Below are 24,827 nucleotides of genomic sequence, written 5' to 3'. Positions count from 1 at the left end.
GAGCTGTCGACGGCCACACACACAAAATCTTTCAGAAGATATAATTTTAACATATTAGATTAAAAAATATATATATATACTAAAAATCATATATCTATTATAACATTTTAATTTGACTTTAAGAAATAAGTTTTGTCCTGAATTATGTATTTTTGAGTAGTGCATGTAAAGGCGATTGCATAAATCGCTCAAAATAAAGTCTTACTCTTGTATATTGTGTGGGGGGAGTGGTATGGGTGTGAGGTGTGTGTGGGAGGTGAGTGTGCATGTGTTGGGGGGAGCTGCCTGCACACTAGCTCCCAGAAGCCTGCTGGTAGTGGGTAAGAGAAGAAGGGTGGGCAGGGGGTACATGCAGCAGAGCTCACCTGGGTGGGCTGTGCTGCTCCAGGGAGCAGGCAGTACAGGGAAGCCATGGGGATGCACGTTGGGCAGCATACGACCAGTGAGGTTGAGGGGAAGCTGCAGCCGAGTAGCTCCTGCCCCAGCATGTGGGGCTCCAGCTTCCGGCTGCCTTCTACCCATTTGGCTGCATGCAGGTGGCCGCTCATCATACTGGGCTGGCATAACTGAAGAATGAGGACTTCTTCAGAGGGGATCATGAGACAAGTACATTTGAATCTGAAAAAAAATCCTATAATACCTCTAAATACTAGACTGCCTACTTTCCAAACAGCTATTTATAGGAGTGAGAACTTATACCTCTAAGAAGCCCTTTAAGGGCTTAACCATCTGTAGAAAACTAAAGCACATCCCACAGAAAAACATTCAGTTTGCAGAGGCCTAAGCATGCTCTGAAGCCAAGATGAGCCTAGCTTCATTGCCATTCCAGGGACTTTTTCTTCCAAGGTAGCTTTGGACCTAAGTGGCTTAAAAGGGATTGTCAAACAGTGCTTTTTTTTTTTCCCCCCCCCTGTTTTTGGGCAGAGTCAAAGTAAAATTGGGGTGGAAGGCAAAAAAAAGGGCTTTTTAAGATCTCAGTTCAGCAGAGTACTTAAGTGTGTGGGTAGTCCTCACACTCTTCAGCACAGCACTTAAGCATGTTGAAGTGAATGAAACATAAACATGTGTAACTGTTTTGCTGAACTGGGGCCTAAAACAATATTTTGCTTGTTCAGGACAACTTTCTCTCACTCCCACTTTGTTACGTGCCAGTCAGATGTAAATTAACTGCAAGCCCTGCCATTTCTTTGTAGACATTTGGAATAGCATGTCTGTTAGTGGCCAAATTAAATACAGTATTAGGAATTGTTTTGCATTTTGATCAAACAGGAACAGATAAGGTGTGAATTCCAATGTATGATCTGCTCATAATCTCCTGCCCTTTCCCATCCCCATCCCTTTGTATGCAGCTTGTCTTTTTATATCATAAATTCTTCTGGGCAGGAAGTGTGTGTTTTTTTGTGTGTTTGCACAGTGCCTAATGTGATGGAACTCTAGTCCCAAATTGGGTGAAGGGGTGCAATATAGATTTTATTATACTTGACCCCCACTTATCAATTGAACTTGTATTGCATTAACCGTAACTGGTTCTGAACCTCCATCATGCAGTTTCAGCCTGGTGTACTCTCTAGTTTAATTTGTTAGTATTTTTCCTGCCTGCTAAAAAAACAAAAAGTAAGCTCTTTTTGGTATGTTGGTGAAAGAAGTAATGCGAAGTAATGGGTAGGATGTCTGGTCATTCAAAGCATGCATTAAAAATGCTGCTCTTTTTTGCTTTATATTCAAGGGAAAGCTCAGCTTACTCAGTAGTCAGTGTTATAAAAGTGGTGTGTGCATCCTCTTGCTGTGATAAATGTTCTGATGGCTCTTTGATAGAGATTAGCACAAGTGAGACTTGGAATTGTTGAACTGGATGAATAAAAGTGCAAGATGCCTTCAGTTTAAATATCCATAATGCAACCAAATCTGAGCTCATGTAGCACGTGAGCCATACAGGTGTTTTAAGGGAAACAACTGGCTCCTGCCTCGGTGCAGCGCTAGTCTGAGTCCTCCCATAATGTCTGTGGGATGGGAGCTGGAAAGTGCAGTAAGAGAAAGAATGTGTTTACTTAAGCCAGACTGCCAGTGACTACTTGTGTCCACAGGATTAAAGTGTTCATTAAAAAAAGACCAAATGTTTTTCTTACCTTACACACAGTCCCCACATAAAACCATTATCACCATTACAAAATCAAACACCTTTTCAAAATCAAAGTTACCAGTGCTACATTCACTTGACCCACTCTTTTTTATATATCTTACAGTATAGTCCTTCATCCAGAATACTCTCAGTCTTTTTCCAGGATCCTGTTTCATTCAGGATGCCTAATGATTTGACGGTGGATCAGGACAATCTGGTTGTTAGGCTGTTGTATGTAGGACCCCTGTTTCATTTGTTACAGAAGGTGGAATGAGTGTAATAAGTGAGGCGGGGGTGGCAGGAAGGAAAAGGTTTGTCATATATTTAAGTGTTGTTCTGGAGAACTGGATTCTGTCCCTGTCTCTGCCCCTGTACCCCAGTAGCTGTGTCCTTGCCCTATACTTTTCATGAGTAGTTTCTAATCGTCCATATTTACAGGTGTTTTTTACAAAAGCAACTGAAAAGCTGCCTATGTGGATCATCAGCAGGGTTGGACCTCTAGATCCACTAAACAGTCTTCTTGCTCAGTCATTCCCAGTTCTCCACTCCTGGCTTTTCACGTGCTTTGTCTCTCCCCATGGCCCACTCTGCACTTGCTGTCCTGTGGCCATTCTTCTTTGTCCAGTCACTTGCCTCCCATGATTGCTTGCCTGCTATTTCCTTTTGCCTTCCACATGTCAGTTCCTCTTTTGACCTCAGTTATACCCCAGATTTCCCTTTCTAGCACCTACCTCCAGTCTCCTTGCCCACCTTTTTACAGTCCTCTGCATCCTGATTCCATATCCCAGTCTCTTTTCTTGACCCCTTACTCCTGGTGTTACTTTTTGGCAGTCTTAGTTTTCCCTATCCCAGTTCCCAATCGTCCATGTCTTCTGGCCAGCCTCCAGATCCAGCCTCCTCCCTTCAGACTCTTTTTGCAAGTCTGATTCTTACCCCCTATGCATTTAAATCAGCCATGTTCCTCCTTTACCTCTTTGATAAAGACTCCCTACTCAGCCTTTTTCTTTCCCACACCATGTTCACAGTAGCCCAGCCCTGCAATCCTATTCAGTGGCCAAATCTACACAAGACACTGACTGCACAGTAGCCAAATAATACTGGGCGGTAGTGCATCACAGCACAGACAGTGCTAATACACTACTGCGCAGTATTACTAGGTTGCTGCACAGTAATGTCACTTAAAAGATCTTTAGTGGCACTACTGTGCAGTAATTCTGGTTACTGTGCATTTATTTAGTATTTGGTAATACAAGTACTAAATAAATGTGCAGTAACAACTGCGCAGTAGTATCTTGTGTAGATGTGCCAAGTGTCAACAGGCTCTTTGGGGAATTTAGCTGCTAAATTAAGTCTCTACTGAGCATGTGCAAATTGAGATTTTTTTTCAAATTAACCAAATTTGGGTGAATTTTCCCAGTGACAGAAAAAGACACGTCTCCAACACATAGGCCATCTTGCCCTACCTACATATTAGGTCTATGCTTCAAAGTGTGAGGGTGCTAGCTCTTTCTAAAAAAAGAGGCGGGGAGGTCACTAAAAACATTTTAAATGGCAAAAGAATGCATGTTTCCCTTCCTTGCCTTTGGAAATGGTTAAACAGTTGGCAGGCACCCAGCTTGGAAACATTTGTTCTAATCAGTTAAAGTTTGGCAGTTTGAGAAGAAACCTAAAACAGTGCCCTACAATAAGAAGCATCTGGTAATATTAATAATATGAGCTGCTACCAGGTATCCTTTTGTAATTACAAGCTGTACGGAAGACATGTAGGTAACCTCTTACAGCTCTAATCAGCATTGGCATTAAATGCTATGGATTTGATTCTCAGATGTCTTCAGTGGTTATCAAACACCTCAGCTTTCCTTCAGCACTTAATTGCTCGAGTAAGCTATTATTTATTGCTTTATGCAGTCCTCTGTTAGGAATATTATGCTATAAACATCCCTTTGCTTCTGAGTTTCCTGTAAACATCATGCAGTCGTCTTCTGTTGCTTTTTCCCGCATAATCTCTGCATCGAATGTTGTGACTTTGAATGTAACTATTGTTCCTGATTGCATGTGTTAGCACATTCCATAACTTCAGGCCTTTTCTCACGGCCACAGCCATTCAGTCTGCTTGCTCAACTGCAATGTTCTTTTTCGCTGTATCAACAATGACTCATAATATTGTATTTTGAAATTTTCAAGGGGGCAGTTCTCTCTCAAAATAATAATAAAAAAATCTGCAAAGCCTGTTATTTCTTTGGTTTGAGTCAAAAGAAAAGGATTCTAGATTTTACCCTTTGGATGCTCCATGACAGTAGAGTGAGAAGTTATCAGATCTATCATAATTTGGTCAGGTAAAATTGAACAGGAGTGATGACTTAATGTTGGCCAGAAGGCAACTTAGTGGACTGGCCTAGTGGTAATGATCTATGCTGTCATGTGAAAGACCTGGGTCTTTCCCAGGTTTATATTTCTCAGGTTCCCAGATTCCTGTTTCTCCTTCTCTGGCCCATTGGGTGAGTAGCACTGCAGGACCTGGAATAAAAGAGAGTGTATTATCATACAACAGGAATCCCATAGCATATCCCCTAAGGGATAAGCCCAGACAGTTTACACCCCAGGGTACTTAAGGAGCTGGCAAGCATCATAGCTCTGCCACTGGCATGGATCTTCAAGAACTCGTGGTACTCAGGCGAAGTGCCCGAAGATTGGAAGAAGGCCAATGTAGTGCCCATCTTCAAGAAAGACAGGAAAGTAGATCCAGGGGACTACAAGCCCATCGGCCTGACCTCTATCCTGGGGAAGATCTTGGAAAAAATCAAAGAGACCGTTCTTGACAAACTGGCTGAAGGCAATTTCCTGAGGGATAGCCAGCATGGGTTTTTTGCAGGTAGGTCTTGCCTGACCAATCTCATCTCCTTCTATGACCAGGTGACATATCACCTGGACAAGGGACAATAGATTGACATCATATATCTTGATTTTAAAAAAGCTTTTGATCTGGTATCCCATGATCATCTCATAGAAAAACTGGCGTACTGCGGCTTCGGCTACACCACAGTCCACTGGCTGGGGAAATGGCTCCGAGGTCGGACCCAGAGAGTGGTAGTTGACGGAAGTCAATCACTGTGGTGCACTGTGACCAGTGGGGTTCCCCCAAGGCTCCGTCCTTGGGCCTATTCTTTTCAACATCTTCATTAATGATGTGGACATTGGTATCAGAAGTGGACTGGCCAAGTTCGCTGATGACGCCAAACTTTGGGTTAAAGCATGCACATCCAAGGACAGGATGGTGATCCAGGCTGGCCTTGACAGGCTTGGAAAACGGGCGGACAAAAACCTGATGGCCTTCAACACTGAAAAATGCAAGGTTCTCCACTTTGGGAAGAAAAACCTGCAGCATGCTTCTAGGCTCAGCAGTGCTACACTTGCTAGCACCATGGCCGAAAGCGACTTCGGGGTCATGATTGACCACAAGATGAATATGAGCCACCAGTGTGATGTTGGAGCTGACAAAAAGAACAAAACTCTGGCTTGCATCCATAGATGCTTCTCTAGCAAATCCCAGGATGTCATTCTCCTGCTGTACTCAGCCTTGGTGAGGCCGCAGCTGGAGTACTGTGTCCAATTCTGGGCTCCACAATTCGAAAAGGATGTGGAGAAGCCACATGCATGATCAGAGGGCAGGAAAACAGACCTCACGATGACAGGCTGAGAGCCATGGGACTCTTCAGCCTGGAAAAGAGCAGGCTCAGGGGGGACCTAGTGGCTGCCTCTAAGTATATAAGGGGCATACATCAGGATCTGGGTGAACACCTGTTCACCAGAGCGCCACACGGGATGACAAGGTCAAACAGTCACAAACTCCTGCAAGACCATTTCAGGCTGGACATAAGGCAGAACTTCTTTACTGTCCGAGACGCCAAGACCTGGTACAGACTGCCTCCAGAGGTGGTGCAGGCACCTACTCTGGACTCCTTTAAGAGACAATTGGACGTTTATCTTGCTAGTACCCTGTGACCCCTGCTGAATTCCTGCCCCTGGGGCAGGGGGCTGGACTTGATGATCTTCTGTGGTCCCTTCCAGCCCTAATGTCTATGAAATAATAAATGACACAGTACCTGAAGTCAAATAGTGGAAGAAGGAAAAATATTGGGATCAATGCTCAAACTAGATGAAGGAAAGAAAGCATTGGTATTAGCTGCCTGCAATCACCAGGGCTTTAAGAGCTCAAAAGGTTTTCCATATTCTTCCTAAAGATGTTCCTTTGCTATGAGGTTAGCGACATCTGAAAGTGGCAAGGCAGCTGATCTGCTAAGGCTGCTTCTTAATACAGTCACTAGTTTGTCTACCCTGCTGTTGCTTTGTTTTATCCATGTGGTTTCTGTTGTATGCTGAGATGGTAAGCTCTATGAGGCAGGAACTCTTTTTATTACTACTATTATTATGATTGTCGTCATCATTATTATTATGTATGTTTATAAGGTCTAGCACAAGAGGAGCTTGATCCTTGCCTGCAGGTAATAAATATGAAAAACAAATCAATAATAAAAATTTCTGCAGCTTTTGGGAATCATTTAACTTTTCAGTTGCTGTCAGAAGAGGTTTTTAGGCTCTGGTCACCTACGTGTTACGTGGAATTTATGACCCAAATTTTCAAATATGGACACTAATTATGGGTGCCTAACAGACTGAGTGCTTCATTTGAGATATTTGGCTTTTAAGCCTTTGATTCGGAAGTGCTGAGCTCCGTCCACTCCAGTTAAAGTTGGTTGGAGCTGCAGAGGCTTGGCACCTCTAAATTACGGCCTCAAAGAAGGCAAAAAAATTGAAGCATCTTGCTCAATGACTGTTTTTGAAAACTTGGTTCAAAAGTGATCTTTATAGGAGTATTCTGTGTTCTGTTTGAAGTTAGTCCAAGTGCTAGGATGGCATTGAGGTGTGCATGAAAGTCATTCTTAGAGCAGCTATTGTGCTACAGAAGTATTGATGGTTCAGCTCCTCTCCTTCCCCAGCAGTGAGGAGCCATCAAAGAAAAATGTTATTGTGAGCTGAGGTTAGATATAGGAGCATGGAATACCTACCTCATTCAAGTACTGGAAAGGACAGAACCTTAAAACTCAAACAAGAATTCAGAGGAAGCTCTCTAAGGGGAAGAAGGGATGTGGAGAAGGAAGGTAACTCGGTCATGGAGCAGTTGTGGGTTGGAGCGTGCATGTATTAAAAACAACAGATGAAAGAGTTCAGTAAATGTACAGTGAGTATCGTAATTAAATCAGCAGGAAGAAATGAGAAACATGAAAAGGTTGTGGAAAAGTAAACACAGGCAGTGGAAAAAACTTTGCTGAGAATTTACATTTTGGCTACATTTCTCCATCTGAGGGAACGGAGAGAACCAGATTCTGATAATCGGTGCCAGATGAGCACATGGTCCGAAGCATTTGCATAGCATAGACCTGGCACTAGCCCACAGGGATGATGAAGTGTTGGTGGGGTTTTGGCTCTCCACACATGTAATGGAGCAATCCCCACATGCATGGAGAATCTTGGTCCTCTGGGAAAGGACAAAAGGGGCTATCACCTTGCTCCCCTTTCATTGCAAACGCCAAAACACATAGGCTCTTTCACTAAGAACCACTGGTTGCAGAACCTGCAAGCAAATGATTTATCGTGTAAGCCCAGCACTTGGGGGAGAATGTAGCTGGAGTGTGAGGGTCCTTCAGAAAACTGTGGTCTGCAAATGACGTAGAGGAGATAGGTGTGGGGAAAGAGGTCATTATTTAGATGCACCTAACAATTTCCAGCTCCTCCTCTTCTGCCTTGTCAATACTTGGGTTGTTTGCAAACAAAGAGATTTGCCCTTACAAAACATTTCATGGAAAGTAGTGTGCGTTCTCAGAATGACTTCGGCATTTCCCAAGGGTAGGACTTGCAGCATTTCTAAGTTAGCATAAAGCACAGCATCAACATTTCCAGTACTGTATGTTGAATTAATCTCCCAAGCATTGTTTAGTGATGAATAATATGTATTTCTGGCAATACAGTCTTTGCACTGTGATGAAATATTGGCAGTTAGCTATTGACAAATAATCCATGTGGTCATTTTCCATGACCAAGTTTCTGAGATTGATTATTTTTGTTCATCTGCACTAATGATCACAGACATTCTTCTGGATACATTTATTTGGATACTAGATGGTCTTTTTTTTATTGACTTAATGGATTATTCGTCAGTAGCTGAAAAACTAGCATCTCAGTGCAAGTGCTAAACTGCCAGAAACATGTATTGTTTATCCCTTCGTAATGTTATTATTGAGAGACTAACCACGTCAGTGTTGTGAGTTTTCCTTCCTTTGTTGAAATGTCTTTTGATGACAACTTTCTGGCTGTAAAAAATATGATTTGGATAGAGGGGGGTGGTTGTAGCTGTGTTGGTCTAAGGACATAGGCAGACAAACACACTTTGTACCTGAAAACTTGCAAAGAACAATTTTTCCAACTATTTAGTTGGTCTAATAAAAGATATCACATTTACCCAAAGAACCTTGTGTAATTTGGATAGACGAATTTGTTCAGAGGAATTAGCATTTGTTTAGAAACGAGGACAGTCAGCTTCTGTTTGCAATACAATAAATTAACATTGTTTAAAGATATTTTTGGATGATGGATAACTACCATATTAGATTGAATTATGATAACTTCATTTTCTTCAACAACCTTATTTCCTAGAAGTCTCTGGACTATTAGTAGACTCTTCTTGGAACTTTTTGAATAAAATTTGAAAGTTTTTCTTGACCGTTAATAAAAATGTATAATCGTCTGTATGTGTACTCTCATGAGGAGACGGGCAAGTACTATGGAGCAAGTTGTAACGAGAACCAATAGTTGGACAAATTTAATTTTAAAGTCATGAACTTTTAACATTAAAGATTATTCACCAGCGAACACATGAGGCAAGGAAGTGATAGAGTCTAACTCATGAACTCATCTAGTCAAGACTGGATGCTTTTCTTGGACAATAATCACAAGTCATTATGGGTATGTGAAGTGGGCCCTATTCGATTCGGATTTGGATTAGGCCTGAAGCTGGGACAGTGATTCAATTAATTGATTCAGATGACTGTCCCTGATTCAATTCAGCCGAATTTGAATCTGAAGATTCAATGCTGATTTGGAGAATCAGCGATTCGGCCATAGACACAGCTTTAAAAGTTTTTTCTACATATCTCAAGGTACCAGTGCGGCTCATGAACACTGTGATGCTGGGGTGGATGAAGCCTCCCACAGGAGTGCGGAAACCCCCTCCACTTCCGGGTCTGCTGGGGAGCATGCTGCGCCCCCTGGTTTGGCGATCAGCTGCAGGGGGACCCCAGGTGCCCCCTCCCAAACCGAGGAGGCACCAGTCACTGAGTCAGGGGGACGTGGGGGCCCTAGCACGCTCCCCAGCGGATCCAGAAGTAGACCAGAAGTGCTTCTAGACCACGTCCGGGTTTGTTGCCAAGCACACTGGGGAGCAGTGTTCCCTCTAAGGTGTGCGCGTACACAGCCACGCACAAGTAAAAATCTGGCCTCCCACAAGCTTTTAAAGGCCACGCACCTACCTGGAGAGGAGCTGGGTGCAGAGTGTGGCGGAGGCCCCGGGGCTGGTGTGGGACACTTACTGAAGGTAAGCTCCTCACTCCCCATGTAGGACAGGGCAGGCAGTGGCTCCTCCCTCAGGTGAGGGGGGGCGGGGACAGAGATGGGGACAGGGGCTGCGGGCTGGTGCGGGCTCCTCCAGGACCAAGGAACTGCTCTGTTCCCCTGCATTGCCCCAGAGAGCTAGGAAGCACATGGCATCAGGGCTGACAGAAATTATGCAAGACACAAGGATTTCTTAGGATGATATCTTTTATTAGACCAACTGCGTAGTTAGGGTTAGAGCCTTGTTGCATGGTAAATTTAGGTGGCTTCTGGAGCTCTTAATCCCTGGGTTGGGTACATGCTAAAACCTTTTAAGTAGCTTAAAGCACTCATTATTTGGCTTAGAGTTATGCCACTCCAATCCACCTAATTTTGTTTGTGTTCCATTACTGTGTGACTATTTTCTGCAGCTATTCTTCCCAAGTTGAAGTCCTCCAGTAACCCAGAATACTCTGAGCTATGGGGGGGTCTGATCCTTTTTTCTCTGGAGCTCAAATGGTGCCCACCACCCCATGCCCTTCCAGCTAGGCTACTGGCTGGCCAGACACCACCTGAGCGAGGGGCCTGATTCTTTTCTCCCCAGAACACCCGGTGGCTACGGTGCCTCCTGCTGCTGCCCAAATCAACTCTGCCCCCACTGGTGGTGATGGAGGGGGTGATCACTGCCTGAGCTCTGGAGAAAAAAAGATTGGACCCCTTGAAGCTTGGAGCGAGTGAGCTCCAGGGCTGCAGACCTGGAGCTCTCTGGTCTCACAGAAACTGACACAGTGGCTCTGTGCTGAGAGCAGGGCTGTCAGTGCAGTGCTGCTGTGTCAGTCTCAGCAAGCCCAGAGAGCGCCAGGGAAGCTGCTTCCTGGGGTCTCTCTGGTTTTGCTGAAATGGAAACAGTGGTGGGCCTCCTCTCTGCCCAGCGGGAGCAGTGAATGGGTCCTGCTTCTAGTCCTGCCCCTACTCACGAGTCCTCTAGTGACAGTCACAGCTGTGAAGGTGAAGGACAGTCAGAGCAGGTTTTTTGCCTTACTGTGTGACTGTTCCACTAGGCCAAACAACGCTAAGCTGATTAACATTTGTTCAGCTTACAGCATAAAGTTTAACAAGGCCCTTAGATAAGTTTTTGAATTCTGCGTTAAGTAGTATATTAAATTACACTCTCTAGTATGATTAACAGTTCATAATGCAAACTAATGTTTAATTTTAGATTAAAGATCAATCAGTTCATCAAAAAAATTCCACTATACTACTAACCTTCCTTAGATTATTAAAGCCAAAAAAGTTATTTTTTTAATTATGTATTTTTTCATGATTTTTGTGCATTTTGTGCACCTGGAAGAATGAAAATAACTAGCTGGTTTTCCTTTCCATGTTTCATAAACAAAGATGGAGAGTATCATGTGGCTTGCAAACCTCAAAGGGAAGTCAAAGCACACATGATTTCACAGAATACATTTTTCTTTTCTAATTTATTAAGCATATTTCTTATTAAGACTGGGGAGTCTTTATGAAAAGGTTTTTAACAGGTTTTTAATGTGCGTTAGCTTATTTGAATGAGCATTACAAGCATAGAGTTTTTAGTGATACTCCACTAATGCACATTACATTAAAATAGTCTAATGAGCATTAAAGCATCACTAAAAACTATGGGCACTTTTACACGTGCTTTGGGGGTGGGAGGTGTGGCACTTTAATTAGAGAGGCTCTCAGAGCTGCTCTAATTAAAGTGCTGCTGTGTCTCATGAATCAGTGTCCCTGTGCTTAACCCACACACAGGGAACTCAGGCATGCAGCTGCTCCTTGGTTCTCGCTGTGCCTGGATGTGTATTGCAGCCACGGCTCCTTGCCCAGGCACAGAGCAGCCAACCCCTGGGATCCTCCATCTCCCTCCCTTCCTCTCTGGCTGGCTCAGAACCCTGCTCCTCCTGGCTGTGCACTGCCCTGCCTCTAGGAGAAATGTTTGACATGATTTCCATCAATGAACTAAAACCAGAACTTTTTGCAATCCTTTCTTTCCTTCTTCAGAAACAGAGAAAGGATAAAAGGTTTAAAAACAGGATGGTCCAGCATAAATCAGGACCAATGGCCACTCTGCTGCCCTCACTCTTTCTCCCACTAGAGTCAGCCAGTGCCGCTTCCTAGGGTCAGGAAGATCCATGTGCACAGAGCTCACTGAAATTCATGGGATCTACATCCTACAGATGTAGTCACTTGTGAAAGGACCAAAATTCAGAGGGGCTACAACAGAGTTTTAAGTTTCACATGTATAAATGGTTTGAAATATGTGTAAGTGCATCATGAGGTAGCTTTCATATTAAGAGGTTTGAGGAAGACGTAGAGCGGGAAAAGCAACAAACAGGAAAACCTCAGATAGTATAAATTAAATTAGACTTCTGCGCTGAGTGGCTCCCTTTCATCTATCACCTCTGAATTTGACTTAGGACATCTATAAAGACTTCATATTTCAGTGAAAGATGTAGCCCTGTGTAAATATGATCTTTGATGCTGTTGATCAGACCAGAACAAATCAGCTGAGTTCAGTCTTTGTGTATGTGTACATGACTCCTACTGACTTTACTGACAGTTGCATCAGTGCAGATTTGGCTTGTGACCTTTGCTGGGGGGAGTGGGCTCAGATTGATATAGTTTAAAAGGCATTGTTTTTAGAGGCCAGGTGTTTTAATACTTTGTAAACATAGGACTGAAGAAGTTTAAAATGGAAACATCAAGTCGTGGTCACAGTGACAGTGCTGGGAGCTGCATCGTGTTAGCTAGGCAAATTACTAGGACAAACACCTGTTGTATACAAATGCTGTCATGTCTGTGCAAGAACAGTCTCTTCCCCCAAGCTTGGATTACAAATGGGCTCCTTGTGACAGTTCTGAAGGAGAAAGCGGAATACTGGTCTGAAGCAGAAAGACTCCCTAAGCGTGGGAATAGCGCACGAGAGAGGATGCTGGTGCTGATTTACGTCACAGCATGGAAGAGGATGCGTTACAAAAGGGCATTCTATAGAAAGAAAAAAAAAATTAACTGAGCATTGGAGGAATGTTTGTTTTCCTGCTTTTAGTTTAACATGGCTCTTTTTTTAGTCACTCCCCATAATGACCCAGTTTTTAACAGTTGAAAATACCACAAAGCCACTAAAATAGGCTTGAGAATTTTGCCTGGGAGCCCGCATTACATTTCATAGTTTCTTCTCCTGAAGCACATCATTGTGCTTACGTAATACATAAACTGGAGAGCAAGATAAGAACCAAGGGCAGCACCATCATGTGCTCTGGAACAATATAAGAAAAAGTTAACTTTGATAAGAAACACATATTAGTTTGCATAAGCAAGATCACAAGAACACATCATAGTCAGTATATCTTAAACACCAACCAGCAAAAAAAAAAAAAGATTATTTCAAGGAAAAGATGAACACTGTCTCCTCTTCTTCCCCTCTCCATTTTTTAACCAATTCCAGTGTAACTGTTATAAGTAAGCAAACAGGTGGTATACCTTCTTTGTATTCAGAAAAGAACACTTGCAAGGATCATTTGAGTGGAAGTCTGATGCCATCTAATGCCTACAAGATGTCTTGCAATTAAATGCATGAGCACTCCTCACCTAACAGTCTCAAGTCACAATAGCACTGAACTTCTTAGTTTATTTGTAATGGTTTGAACGTGCTTAGCATATCTGAGATATGCAGTGTGAGAAACTTAGCTCAGCATGCTGGACTGGGTAAAATTCCAAACTTCTGTCATCTTCAGCTTGTTAAAGGGCAGACCTTACCAATCAGGCCAAAGTCACAGCTCTGAAAGTGCGGGTTTGTCTTTCTTTCCCTGCTGTTAAAACTAATTTGATAATGATGATGTTTTGTAACTGACCTTCAAGAAGCATGTGACCATAAAGTGAAACCAGAGTACATTCATTAGGCAGAAGGACAGTGAAAGCAAAGAGTTTCCCATGGATAATAATAATCCTTAATACTACTTAAAAGACCATTTTCAAACACATGCCTTATCTTAACATTTTACTAGGGAGAACCAGTCTCGGTTCCTTAGAGCTTTTTTTTATCAAAGAATCTGTTTGGATGAAAAATGCTGATTTTGTGAAAATTGAAGCCTTTGGGTAAATACATCAGTTGGGCTAAAATTCTTGTGGAAAATGTATTTAGAAGCAAAACCCTGTTCAGTCTGGAAAAAATGTATTTCAAAACACTTTGGAAATTGGACAAAAATTCCTGTGGGGACGATATATTTAGAAGGAAAACTGTCCATTTTGGAAAAAAAGAAATTTCAAAACACTTCAGAATTTGGAAATTTTTGTTCCATTCTATGAGTTTTATAATTTTTAAAGTATTTTTACAACTTTTTGTGGTGTTCAGCAGTGGTACTGTGCATTGCTACTCACAATATGACAGTATAATAATTGAAATTCTGTTGTTTTTATTTTAAAAATCATCAAGAGGAGCTGCTCAGTCATTTGGAGTTTTGAGACATTTTGTCCTTTCCTCCCTAGATCAGTGTTTCCGTATTACAATGAAACAGTTTAACACTAACCTTCTAGTTTCCACTTTAAGTGCTATGAAGAGCATGGGCCCAGGGGGAAATAACAAAGCTATCACAAGGCCACAGATATAGAAGGGTGTTTGAGATTGGAACAGAAGCCAGGTGCTAAGTTGGAACTTGGGCTTGGATGCATTAGGCATCTTCTCTGAATTCCTACTCTGCCGTGAGTTCAGTAGTATGGAAGCAGGTGTTTTGGATTAAGAACACGCTGTAGTGATGATGTTGTTCCTCTTTCCTCAGCACCCTCTCAAGCTGTTCTCATGCTGTGGTGGCCCTGCTGTATCCCTTCTCCTGGCAACACACCTTTATTCCTGTTCTCCCCTCATCCATGATTGATATTGTCTGCTGCCCTACTCCATTCCTGGTTGGATTGCTGTCCAGCTCTCTGCCCAAGCTGAAAGAGCTGCCGGTAGAAGAGGTAGGAACTGATCCAAAAGCAGTTTCTGTGGCATATAATGGATTTACGACAGCCAGAGACCTGGCCTTCTGGCAAGTTTGCATGTCTCTCCTTTAGCTTGCAAATTTATGCTTGAGAATTGGAAAGAAAAAAAAAAGTTGCCCCTGGAAAAATTGCAGTCATGCAGATATATGGTAAAGGAATAGTGGTAAAAAGCAAAGTCAACATTGGTTTTTGTCACAATTGGGTCCGTATTCTGATTTTCTTCTCTGTGAAATAGTGTAAAGTGGCATCATTGCTATAAGAAACCATTCACTTAAGGGCTGAGCTCTATAACTTATTCCTTATGAGTTCACACACCACTAGCCGTGGAAAAAAGAGAATAGAACTTTGAAGGCAAGGAAAGTTCTTTTTAATGTCCTGCAGGCCCTAGATTGCAAATTAAATAAGCTTTGTATTAATATAGTCTTTCCAAAATATTGCTGCCAAAATCATCACTCTCCTCAAACTGCTCTGATCAGTTCACTCTCCTGTGAACCCCTCACTGGCTTTCTCACATCTTTCACTTCAGAGTACTTTTCTTGTCTTCCTTTCAGAACTTTCTGTGACTCTGCCTCTTGCTATCTCTGCTGTTTTTCTCCTGCCCTCCCCAAACTGCTCTCTCAGCATCCTTCTTTCATATTTCATCAATGTTACACCTGTCATGCTTGGCATGCAAGTCTTTCTGTACCAGAAAGTAAGCCTTCACACTAGAAAGAACCCCTTCTGGTGCCATAAAGAGATCCCCCCAGTTAAATAGCTTGCCCAGTAAAATAGTGCACCCAAGAAAAATAGTACACCCTACAGTTTTTTTTAAATGGTCTTCAAATTTCCCTGAAATCTGTCCACTATTTGAGGTATGACATATATTAACTTCCTCAGGGCTCTACAGAAGGAAAGGACTTTATCCTCCTGTTTTTGTACAGCATTCAGCAAATTGTTTGGAGCTCCCATCTTGATTCTTGATCTAACTGCTGTTCAGGCTTGGTACTATGTCAACATTTTTGCTCCCTCTCTTTCTGTAAAGGCAGACACCCACAGAATTTTTATAATAATCTTTTCTCTATTTTTCTTTCCTTCAGGCTCTAATGGTCAACCTGGGAGCTGATCGTTTTATCAGACAGGTAGAGTATGAATCCAAAATATTAAAAAAACAGGTAAATTTGCTGTGCAAAAAAATCTGGTGTCGCTGTGGGGTTCACCAGGGAGCCCCCATTGGGATGGTGCAGTGGTCCAGAGATTAGAACATTCCTGTTTTCTGCTTTCACCTAAAAATAAATACTTTTCCTTGAAGCTGGCAAGTGGTTGATGTTTAAAATTGCTTTCAGGAGAAATAGAGAGATGAATTCATGGCTTAGAGTGAACACTTGAACATTGTTCTAGCTAGGTAAGACCAATTGAGGTGATGAGATGAAGGGAGAAGTCTATATAGTGAGGCAAAAATAGAGGGTTGTGTAGTAAGTTGTATGGTAGAAGGAAGATAAGGAATCTCCAGCTTTTAAAATCAAATGTGGCACTAAATGATGTACAGATAAAGGAGTGCTCTGAATTGCCCTTTAGAGAAAAGGTTGGGCACATAGATAAGCTTACTCTGAAGACCTGTTGGAAGAGTCTGCATGGTGAAGTTGAGGTTGCAACACTGAAAGTCTTGTATCTGCTTGTTTTGTGGAGCAACCATTAAATATGTTGCAGAGAATGAAGAAAAAACATGTGCAGGAAAAAAGCAAAAGGAACTATCAAGGGGTGAGGCAGCTGCCAGAACACAACAAGAACAGCTGTGTGTACAAGTAGCTGGGCCTTGTATGATGCATATATTTAGTAAATACCATTTTTAGACACCCTAATCATGCCTTTCTCATTCCTTCACACATTACATTTGTTGTGTAAAGAGCAGATTCAGGGTTCTTATGCATTTATTCTGTTCTTCAGTAGCATATTATCTTTCCTGACTAATCTCACTAAAAGCACTATTAGGCACATTAAAGAATATATAATAATGCAGGCACAGACATTTTCATTACTTCATGTATATCAGCATTAACATTATAAACACAGAGCAGTTCATTTATGAACTCTAGACCCTGAAAAATCATTGACTACAAATGAGAAAGTAAACAATCTAAAGGTTGTTTTTTCCTTTGTTAGATGGATGATGAAGACACTCTATTGCCAAGGAAATTGCAAGCTGCTCTGGAGCAGGCTCTAGAGCGAAAGAATGAGCTGATAAATCAAGATTCAGATAGTGATTCAGATGATGGTAAGATAATCTGGAAGCAAGTCTCATCTCCAGGTGTGTGCAAGTGATATTGCATCCGTGGAATCAGGAAATAAACTGCTCTTGTTTCAGAGAGCTCATCATTCACTCCAGAGAGACATTTTGCAACATCAAAGTACAATTCAAAATACAGCATCTGCAAGGAATGGGGGCTGTTGGCATCAAAACACCTGTAATATGTTGTTAACAACCTGTTTTAAATTCCTTGTAAATAACAGTGCACTCCTGCCCTTGGCTGTATTTTTAACCCTTCCTTAAAGAAAAGAAGAGATTTTTACATTAAAAGCCTATATAGTTTGTTCAAGTCTCTTCATTTTCACATTTATTTTTGTTAATACTTCTTTTAAACATGAATAACTATTTTAATACCTTTGAGGCATTCTGAAGCAGTGCATGAATTGGAGCTCCAATAAATACAATCAGTTCTTTGTAAAGTTTAATTATCCCTGGAACAAACATTTTAACTGTGAAAATCCCACAGAAGCATGCTTAACTGTCAAGGAGACTCTGAATTAAAATTCAGACAAAAAACACACAGTTCAGATTAAAGCTCAAAAAATTCAACTTTAATTCAAGTTTTTATGAGATGTCTCCTACGGGTTTGCCCACTAAAACAAAACATATTTTTGTTGACTGTGGTTTATGGAAAACCTACTGTTCTGTCAATTGACAAGTTTGGTGGTGGTGCAATTACGCTATCTAAGCCAAGTAATCTTTTTTGTGGGGGTAGGGAAGAACAGTTCAAGGTATGAACCCTTAAAAGGTATGTTTTTAAATGTTGCAAATATTTTTTTTTTCAGTTATTATCATTACTCTAGTTAACTCTTATGTGATTAAACCAAATAAAATGCAAGTGTCAATGCAGAAACCTTTTACTTCATCTGTTCTTTAGCTGGATTTAGTATCTCATTGCTGCTTTCTTTTGCAGAGTGTAACACCCTGAATGGATTAGTATCTGAAGTTTTTATCCGATTCTTTGTGGAAACAGTAGGCCATTATTCACTGTTCCTAACTCAGAATGAAAAGGGAGAGCGTGTCTTTCAAAGGGAGGCTTTCCGCAAATCAGTAGCTTCCAAGAGTATCCGTCGCTTCCTGGAGGTTTTTATGGAATCCCAGATGTTTGCTGGTTTTATCCAGGACAGAGAGCTGAGAAAATGTAGGGCAAAAGGTAAGGCTTGTGATTCTCTTTTCTTTAATGTAGACTGTACTTGCTGTAATAGCAGTCATAGCTTTTTTTTCTACATGAGTCAAGGTTCAGTGCCATGGCTAACAAACTTCCATATAACTAACAAGCTACCCATTTCTTTTGTGTGCCCTGAACAGGTTTTAAACAAAGGAGTCTCATCCTAGTGGGGATTCCCATCCAGGCACGTTAGGTAATTAAAGGGGAAAATGGACTGCTTGCCCACCATGAAATTACATACAGTATCCACCTCATTTGAGATTCTAAGGCCCTTGGCAGATGTTACAGTTAACATGTGATTAGTCTGTTAATCATGTCTTAAATAGTAACCTGGCCACATGTTCATGGAATTAATGGTGCCACAAAAGGGAGAACTGGCCACCAGAATATTGCACAAAGAAAGTGTAATATTTGGTGGCTGGTTTCCATTGTGCCTTGATATGTATGTGTGACAGAGTTAGTACTGTACCAGGGTCACCAGCCAGCCCCGGTGTAGTCCCTGCCAGTCAAAAATCAACTGATTGTCAGCTGGCTCTGGAAACTCCACCAGGGCTGGTTGGAGACCCAGTGCAGTCCCAAAGTCAGTTGCCATTCAGCTGATTGTCAGGCACTCAGCTTTCAACTTGTCAGTGCAGAGGGAGTTTGGGATCCTTCCATGTCTTTATTGCCAACCGCACTCATCGTTTGGTAGCTGCCTCTATTTCTGAAGACTGAAGTAAAAAGGCTTTAAATACTTAAGCCTTTTCTGCATTATCCATTACTAGATGACCTTCTTCACTCTGTAAGGTGTGAACTACTCTGAGCTACGGTTTCTCGTCTTCCTCTTACTTTTGACATACCTGTAGAATCCCTTATTGCTTTTTATGTCTCCTGCCAGCTGTAGCTCAAGTAGTGCCTTGGCCTTCTTAATTTTCTCCTTAAACACCTCTTATTCTCTTTCCTATTACTGTGCCCAAGTTTCCATTTTTATAGGATTCCTTTTTGAGTTTCAGCTCCTTGAAGAGAGTGCTGTCTAGCTAGGCTGGTCTCCTGTTGCACTTCCTATTATTTTGTAGCATTGGGCCAGCTTGCTCCTGTGCCCTTAGGAGGGCTCCTTAAAGTACAGCCAGTAATCCTGGACTCCTTTTCTGCTCAGACTTGCCTTCTGGGAGATCCTGTCCACCAGTTCCCTGAGTTTGTTAAAGTTGGCATTTCTCAAGTCCACTGTCTTTATCTTCTGCTCTCTTTCCTTCCTCTCTTTGGATCTTGACTTCTGTCATTTCAGGGTCGCTGTCACCCTTCCATCTTCACATTCTCAACCAATTCCTCGAATGATGTTTAGGATAAAAATATGGAAAGGTGTTCAAAACAGGCAGGGAGGGTGTATTTTAAGAGACAGAATTTAGGCCTGGTTTTGTTACCTCTTGTTCACATGAGTGATTTGTTCCAGTGAGTAAAGATTACAAAGGTTTGAGATCACTCACATGGGCAATTTGGTTCAAGAAGTCTGAGCAGTTTAATAAACCGAGTGTTGTGTGTCTAGGTAAGGGTCTGATGTTGCAAAATCTCATGTGCATGAGTAGTGCCACTGAGTTAGCAATGGGTAATCCAACAATTTAGCTGGTGGTTCAGATCCATAGATTGCCTGAAGGCAGCGTTGTCCTCTGATGTGGTGTCTGAGCCCTCAGCAGGCTGATACTGAATGAGCTTTGTGCAACAGTGCCACTTGCTGGCCCCTGCTCTGCTTTGCTACCAGCTCTGGCTTCGCTCCTCCCCCAGCCGGAAGGTTTCATGAGAAGCTTCGGAAGGAATGATGGGACAGGAGAGCAAGCTGGAGTGCATCTCCTCCGCCTCCGACACTGCCACAGCCATGTGTGGGGAAGAGGGGGAAAGGGAGGGAAGATTGCAGAGCACACCGTCCATGCCTTGCTCTTCAGGTCAGAGGGGAGATGCTTTGAGGTACGCTCTCCAGAGCACCGACAGCTGGAAGGAGTGGGGAGGGCAAGGGTGCTGGAGCGTGCTGGGGCAATTCGGGGTGAATGGATTGATTTGAGCAAAGGGGAGGAGGTAAAACAGAATGGGGGTGAGAACTTGCCCCCAAAGATGTTTGTGAAGATCAGGGCTTTTGCAGTGGGCAGTTATTTAAACATGTATCTGGAGGTAGGAATCCCTTCAGTAGGCTCTGGGGCTTTCCTGCACACATATCTCTGAAGCTAATTACAGTGGCTTTTTCCCCACTGCTTCCATCCCTACCCTGCAAAGAGGTCGTTATGCCCTTTATCCTGCCTAGAGCTTGCTGATGATGGATCCCTGGGGGTCCATGCAGGCTTATGAGTACTCCTACTCATTTCAGGTTCAGTGTGTGTGGGACAAGGTCTGTAAAATAGATCTGCTGCTAAACACTGAGCAGTCTTGAACTCCAGTAACTTCCAACAGCAGCAGCAGGCCTGCAGCACCACCCATCTAAACTCCATTTTGTTGGGCTGCTCAAAAGGTATGGACCAGGCCAGGAGTTGATAATATATGACCTGAGGACCATACTGACCCATGGAGCCACCGGATCTGGTTTTGTCTGTGCAAGGCTTTGTCTGCTCATGCCAGAGCAGCAAGGAGCTGTGCTCAGGTTGGGCTGGACACCTGGAAGCTGCTTCCACACTGCTGCCACTTCTCCCCATCCCCATGCCTCCTACTCAGCCCAGCACCTGTGCAGCTCTGCTCCCTTTGCCTGGAAACTGTGCCCATGCCACTTCTGTCTTCCCCCTTTCCCCTCCTCCTTCCCCAAGGCTGCAGTGCAAACACTACTTCAAGCTGGACTGGAGTTGTCCAGGAATGTGTTTGGTACCGAGGGTCAGGAGTGGGGAGAAGCAGCTGTAGCATGGAAGGAGCATTCTGGCCCAGAATAACGCTGGCACAGCTCCTCTAGCTGGAAGCTGAGCTTGCACTCTAGCCGGGGAATGAGGAGGCTGGGAGAAGCAGCAAGCAGCAACATGGGCACAGTTCCCAGCTGCGTGGCTCTGGCACGGGCACAGGAAAACCCCTATTGCTGACACAAAAAAAGCCGCCCAAACTGAAGTGGGTTTGTTCCAGCCCAGTGGCTTGAAACAGTTGCCAGACCCTAGCCTAGGCTACTTTGCACCTGCCAGTTGGATCTCCTACATATCTGAGTAACTGTTGGTAAAATCAGGTCCTAGGTCAGGACAATACCAAGGATATGGTCCTTGGATAATATAATCTACTGAGACCACTGCATTCTAAGGTTGCCAAATAGCAAACTTAGATATTCTAAACCTTAAAATTATCCTGGCAGATTTGTAAGGGTTGATTCTGTACAGGAAAAGAAAGCATCATTTGGAGGCAGTCTAAAAAAATCTGTGGCCCAGGAAGCATTCTGAAACAAGCTTCCTTTGAAGGAAATCAAATGTTAAATGGTATTTATAGCAGTAAATTGAATTACTGTTTCAAGCCAAGCACAAAAAGCAGGAAATTGAAACATGAGATGGGTCCAATAGTATTTGGAGTGCCTAAATTCCTAGTTCTTGTTTTAATTATGTTACCAAAATTATGTTCTGGGATGTTTTACTGGCTGCTTAGCTCTTATATTATCCCTGGTGTAATTACAGTCAGCACAATGTGATATTTATTTAAAACCAAGGAAATTTCCTGAGCTGTCTATCAGTTGATGCAGTGATGTATTTGCCACTGCTGGTACTATTGCTCATTATTTGTGTAGCACTATGTTTCTCGAGCTGGGGTACATGGTAAATTTTTAAAAGGTAGGCAAGAGGAAGGAATAAGAAGCCAGAATGGAAGGGGCAGCATAAATGGAGAAAAAGAACAACTACTCTATAGAATTTTTAGGTGGTTAGAGACATTATAATGTGACAGCAATGTGTCACTGCTTTTTAATAGCCACAGCACAGGGACATCTGTGTTCAAGAAACTTTAAGGGAAGGGGGGCAGATAAGTAACCCCCAAAAGGTGTGAGAACAACTGGTATAGCACCAGGGGTATGCTGGATACTTAATACAGAGGTGAAGATAAGGTCTCTGTCCTATGACTAACAGTTTAGGGCAGTTAGATCCTGCATGGAGTTTTCTTTGGGCCCCACTGAATACAGATGTGAATGGGTCCATCCATCTGCAGCATTTTTTGCAAGGTTGGTTCTCAGAATTCAGATGATTTATGTGAAAGTTGTGTGCATAAATATCTGTTCCTACCCTGGGATGAATTGACAGTAGAGCACCTCGCTGGGTGCCGCTATCCTTATTGTTGCTGCTTGGATAGGCTAACTGACACTCTTCATATATTGGCCTGGATAGTCAAAGTCCTGGGCTCGAAGGGAAGGCTGGCCACTCTATTCCTTATCAAGGTGGATACTATGGGGGTCATGAAATCAACACACACTGCCTTTGAAACTTGGGACTTGGTAACCCCTGAGGTGACTGATAATCTTCCTGATGCCGATGGGATCTTTTTGAGGGACACTCTTACCTGGTCAAGTTTCTAAGCATAAATTAGGGGTGGGGGAAAAAAAACTGCAAAGGGAAAAGGCTGGTCATGCAGATGGCAGGGGATCAAAGCAGTCTGCAACAGATACCAGGTCTTACTGGACTGTGAAACACACCTTTGGGAGCAGTGCTTTGTCTTTGTGGGTAGCCAATGTATATTATTAGGTCTTGATTTGTCCCCTTCATAGCATCTTTTTTTTCTTCTTTCACTTGGAAAGAAAACCAAGCAGTGATTTCTTTCTCATCTGCCCACAGGTCTCTTTGAACAGAGGGTTGAACAGTATTTGGAAGAGCTTCCAGACACTGAACAAAGTGGAGTAAACAAATTCCTACGAGGTCTTGGTAAGGGAAATCTTCAAAAGAAATCCTGCATTTTTTTTCACAAATTGTCTTAAAAAGCACTAGCCTGCCTAAAATAAAATATGATACTCCACTCATAGCTTAATTATGTATTAGGAATTTTCTGGAGAAAAACAATGAAAATCGCTTATGGGTGATAAACATAGGCTTAATTATGGTCTCTAGGTGAGTTTCCTTCCAATTTGGATGGATAAATTAAAAAAAAAAACAACCCTAACCTAACAAAAGGGGAAAATCTGGAAGTGGATATTATCCTTCATCAGATATGGCTGTCCAACATTTCCAGTTAGATACCTCTGTGGTACTTTCTTTACACTTCATTTCTTCACTAGAGGTTATATGATGTATTGGAAGACACTCCTAGATGCCATTCTTTTGCTCTTGGTTTTTCAGCATATGTTAATGATGGATGCATCATATTTTGTGCTTGCTGTAGGTAATAAGATGAAGTTCCTTCACAAGAAGAATTAACTTCTTTCTACTGACATATCCACCCAAAGACTATTTATGACACTGTGCGTGAGACACCTGCAACCTTTCAGATTCTGGTGTGGGAGAGGAATGAAATGAGCTGCCTTCGGCTTTAACTGACTACAAATGCTGTTTGACATTGTGCCAGAAAAAAAAGTGTCTCTGACAACTTCTTTATGTATTTGGATAGAATTTGTAAATAATGTGCTGTAAGCTTCCTTAACTGATTTTGTAACGAGCAAAAAACTGTGGTAAATATTTGTATATTCCTGAGAATAACAGGTGCTTCTTTCTTTAGTATGAATTGAGATATGCTTGGTGCAAAATGAATAGCTAATTATGTGCAGCTGACTGTCTCAGCAGAACCACTGACTTCAAAGGATGTTTGTGAGAACTACACTGATGCCTGAATACTGTGGTAATGAATGAACTCCAGGGTATGTGGGGAAAGTTGTATGCACGGGGGCTGGTTATGTGTGGCGGAGTTTTTATTTTCCTCTAGTTTGCCTTCTAATCCATTTTAAAAGAAAAAAAATGTAACTTTGTAATAAGGTACTTGGTTTACAGCACAGAATTTCCACTTGGTTTGAGCTATGGTCAGTAAACTGTAATGCATTCTGCACTATGACTGCTAAACATGAGGAAATTTGAGTTCTTTGACATGCGGGCTGCAATGATTAGGTACAGTACATCCATTCCTAATGTATGTATGAAATATGGTTTCTAATAAACTGTGTAAATATACCTGTTTGATTATATTCATTGGTATCTTTTCCAGATTTTTGCTACTGTCTGAGTAGATAAGTTCAGAAAAGAGTGAATTCGCTGTGATTATTCTTGAATATTTTATAGTTGGAACATTCAAAAATATAAACCAGCCTTTTAGAAGGTTTTCTACTAAAATCTACCTTTCCTATTTAACACTGGGGTGACTAGGAATGTTACAGGAGAATATCACTGTTTTGCTGAATTTAAATCTGCTAACAAAACTACCCTTCAAGATATTTTTCCATGCTTTATTTTTGTTAAAGGACAGTAACACATGAGCTTTATCATTATTGATATCGTGAATTTGTGGAGTAGTAGATTTTGTCTTTGACTATGACAACATCTTTCATGATGTGCATGGTTGTGTACATTACTTTGTGAAAGAAACCAAATGAGTTTGTGAGTGGAAATGAGTAATGACAGGTGGGAGCTACCAAATTCCACTCTGTCTAAAGTGTCGGTGCATCTGACCCAAATGTCTTGTATGAGAGTTAGTCCTAGCCTTTCCTTTGC

General features: G+C 42.2%; 1 protein-coding gene across 3 annotated transcripts in view; it reads left to right on the top strand.

Moving 5' to 3' along the window:
* Nucleotides 1–24,290, top strand: part of DENND2B (DENN domain containing 2B) — a 303,230-nt gene extending 278,940 nt beyond the window's left edge. For 2 of the 3 annotated variants that reach the window (XM_090032660.1, XM_090032661.1), the window contains 6 exons: nucleotides 14,575–14,752; nucleotides 15,853–15,894; nucleotides 16,916–17,060; nucleotides 17,974–18,213; nucleotides 22,971–23,057; nucleotides 23,512–24,290. In XM_090032660.1, coding sequence (XP_089888786.1) covers nucleotides 14,575–14,752; nucleotides 15,853–15,894; nucleotides 16,916–17,060; nucleotides 17,974–18,213; nucleotides 22,971–23,057; nucleotides 23,512–23,546 — 727 coding nt within the window. In that variant the 3' untranslated portion in view covers nucleotides 23,547–24,290. The remainder of the gene's footprint in view (nucleotides 1–14,574; nucleotides 14,753–15,852; nucleotides 15,895–16,915; nucleotides 17,061–17,973; nucleotides 18,214–22,970; nucleotides 23,058–23,511) is intronic. The other variant, XM_090032662.1, reaches the window with a different exon arrangement.
* Nucleotides 24,291–24,827: the final 537 nt, after the last annotated feature.

The sequence above is a fragment of the Crocodylus siamensis genome, chromosome 2 (assembly GCF_052110815.1).
Source record: "Crocodylus siamensis isolate JL-2025a chromosome 2, ASM5211081v1, whole genome shotgun sequence".
In the NCBI taxonomy this organism is placed as follows: Eukaryota; Metazoa; Chordata; order Crocodylia; family Crocodylidae; genus Crocodylus; species Crocodylus siamensis.
Note: the sequence above shows the minus strand (reverse complement) of the source record. Positions and strands in the feature narration are given on the sequence as shown.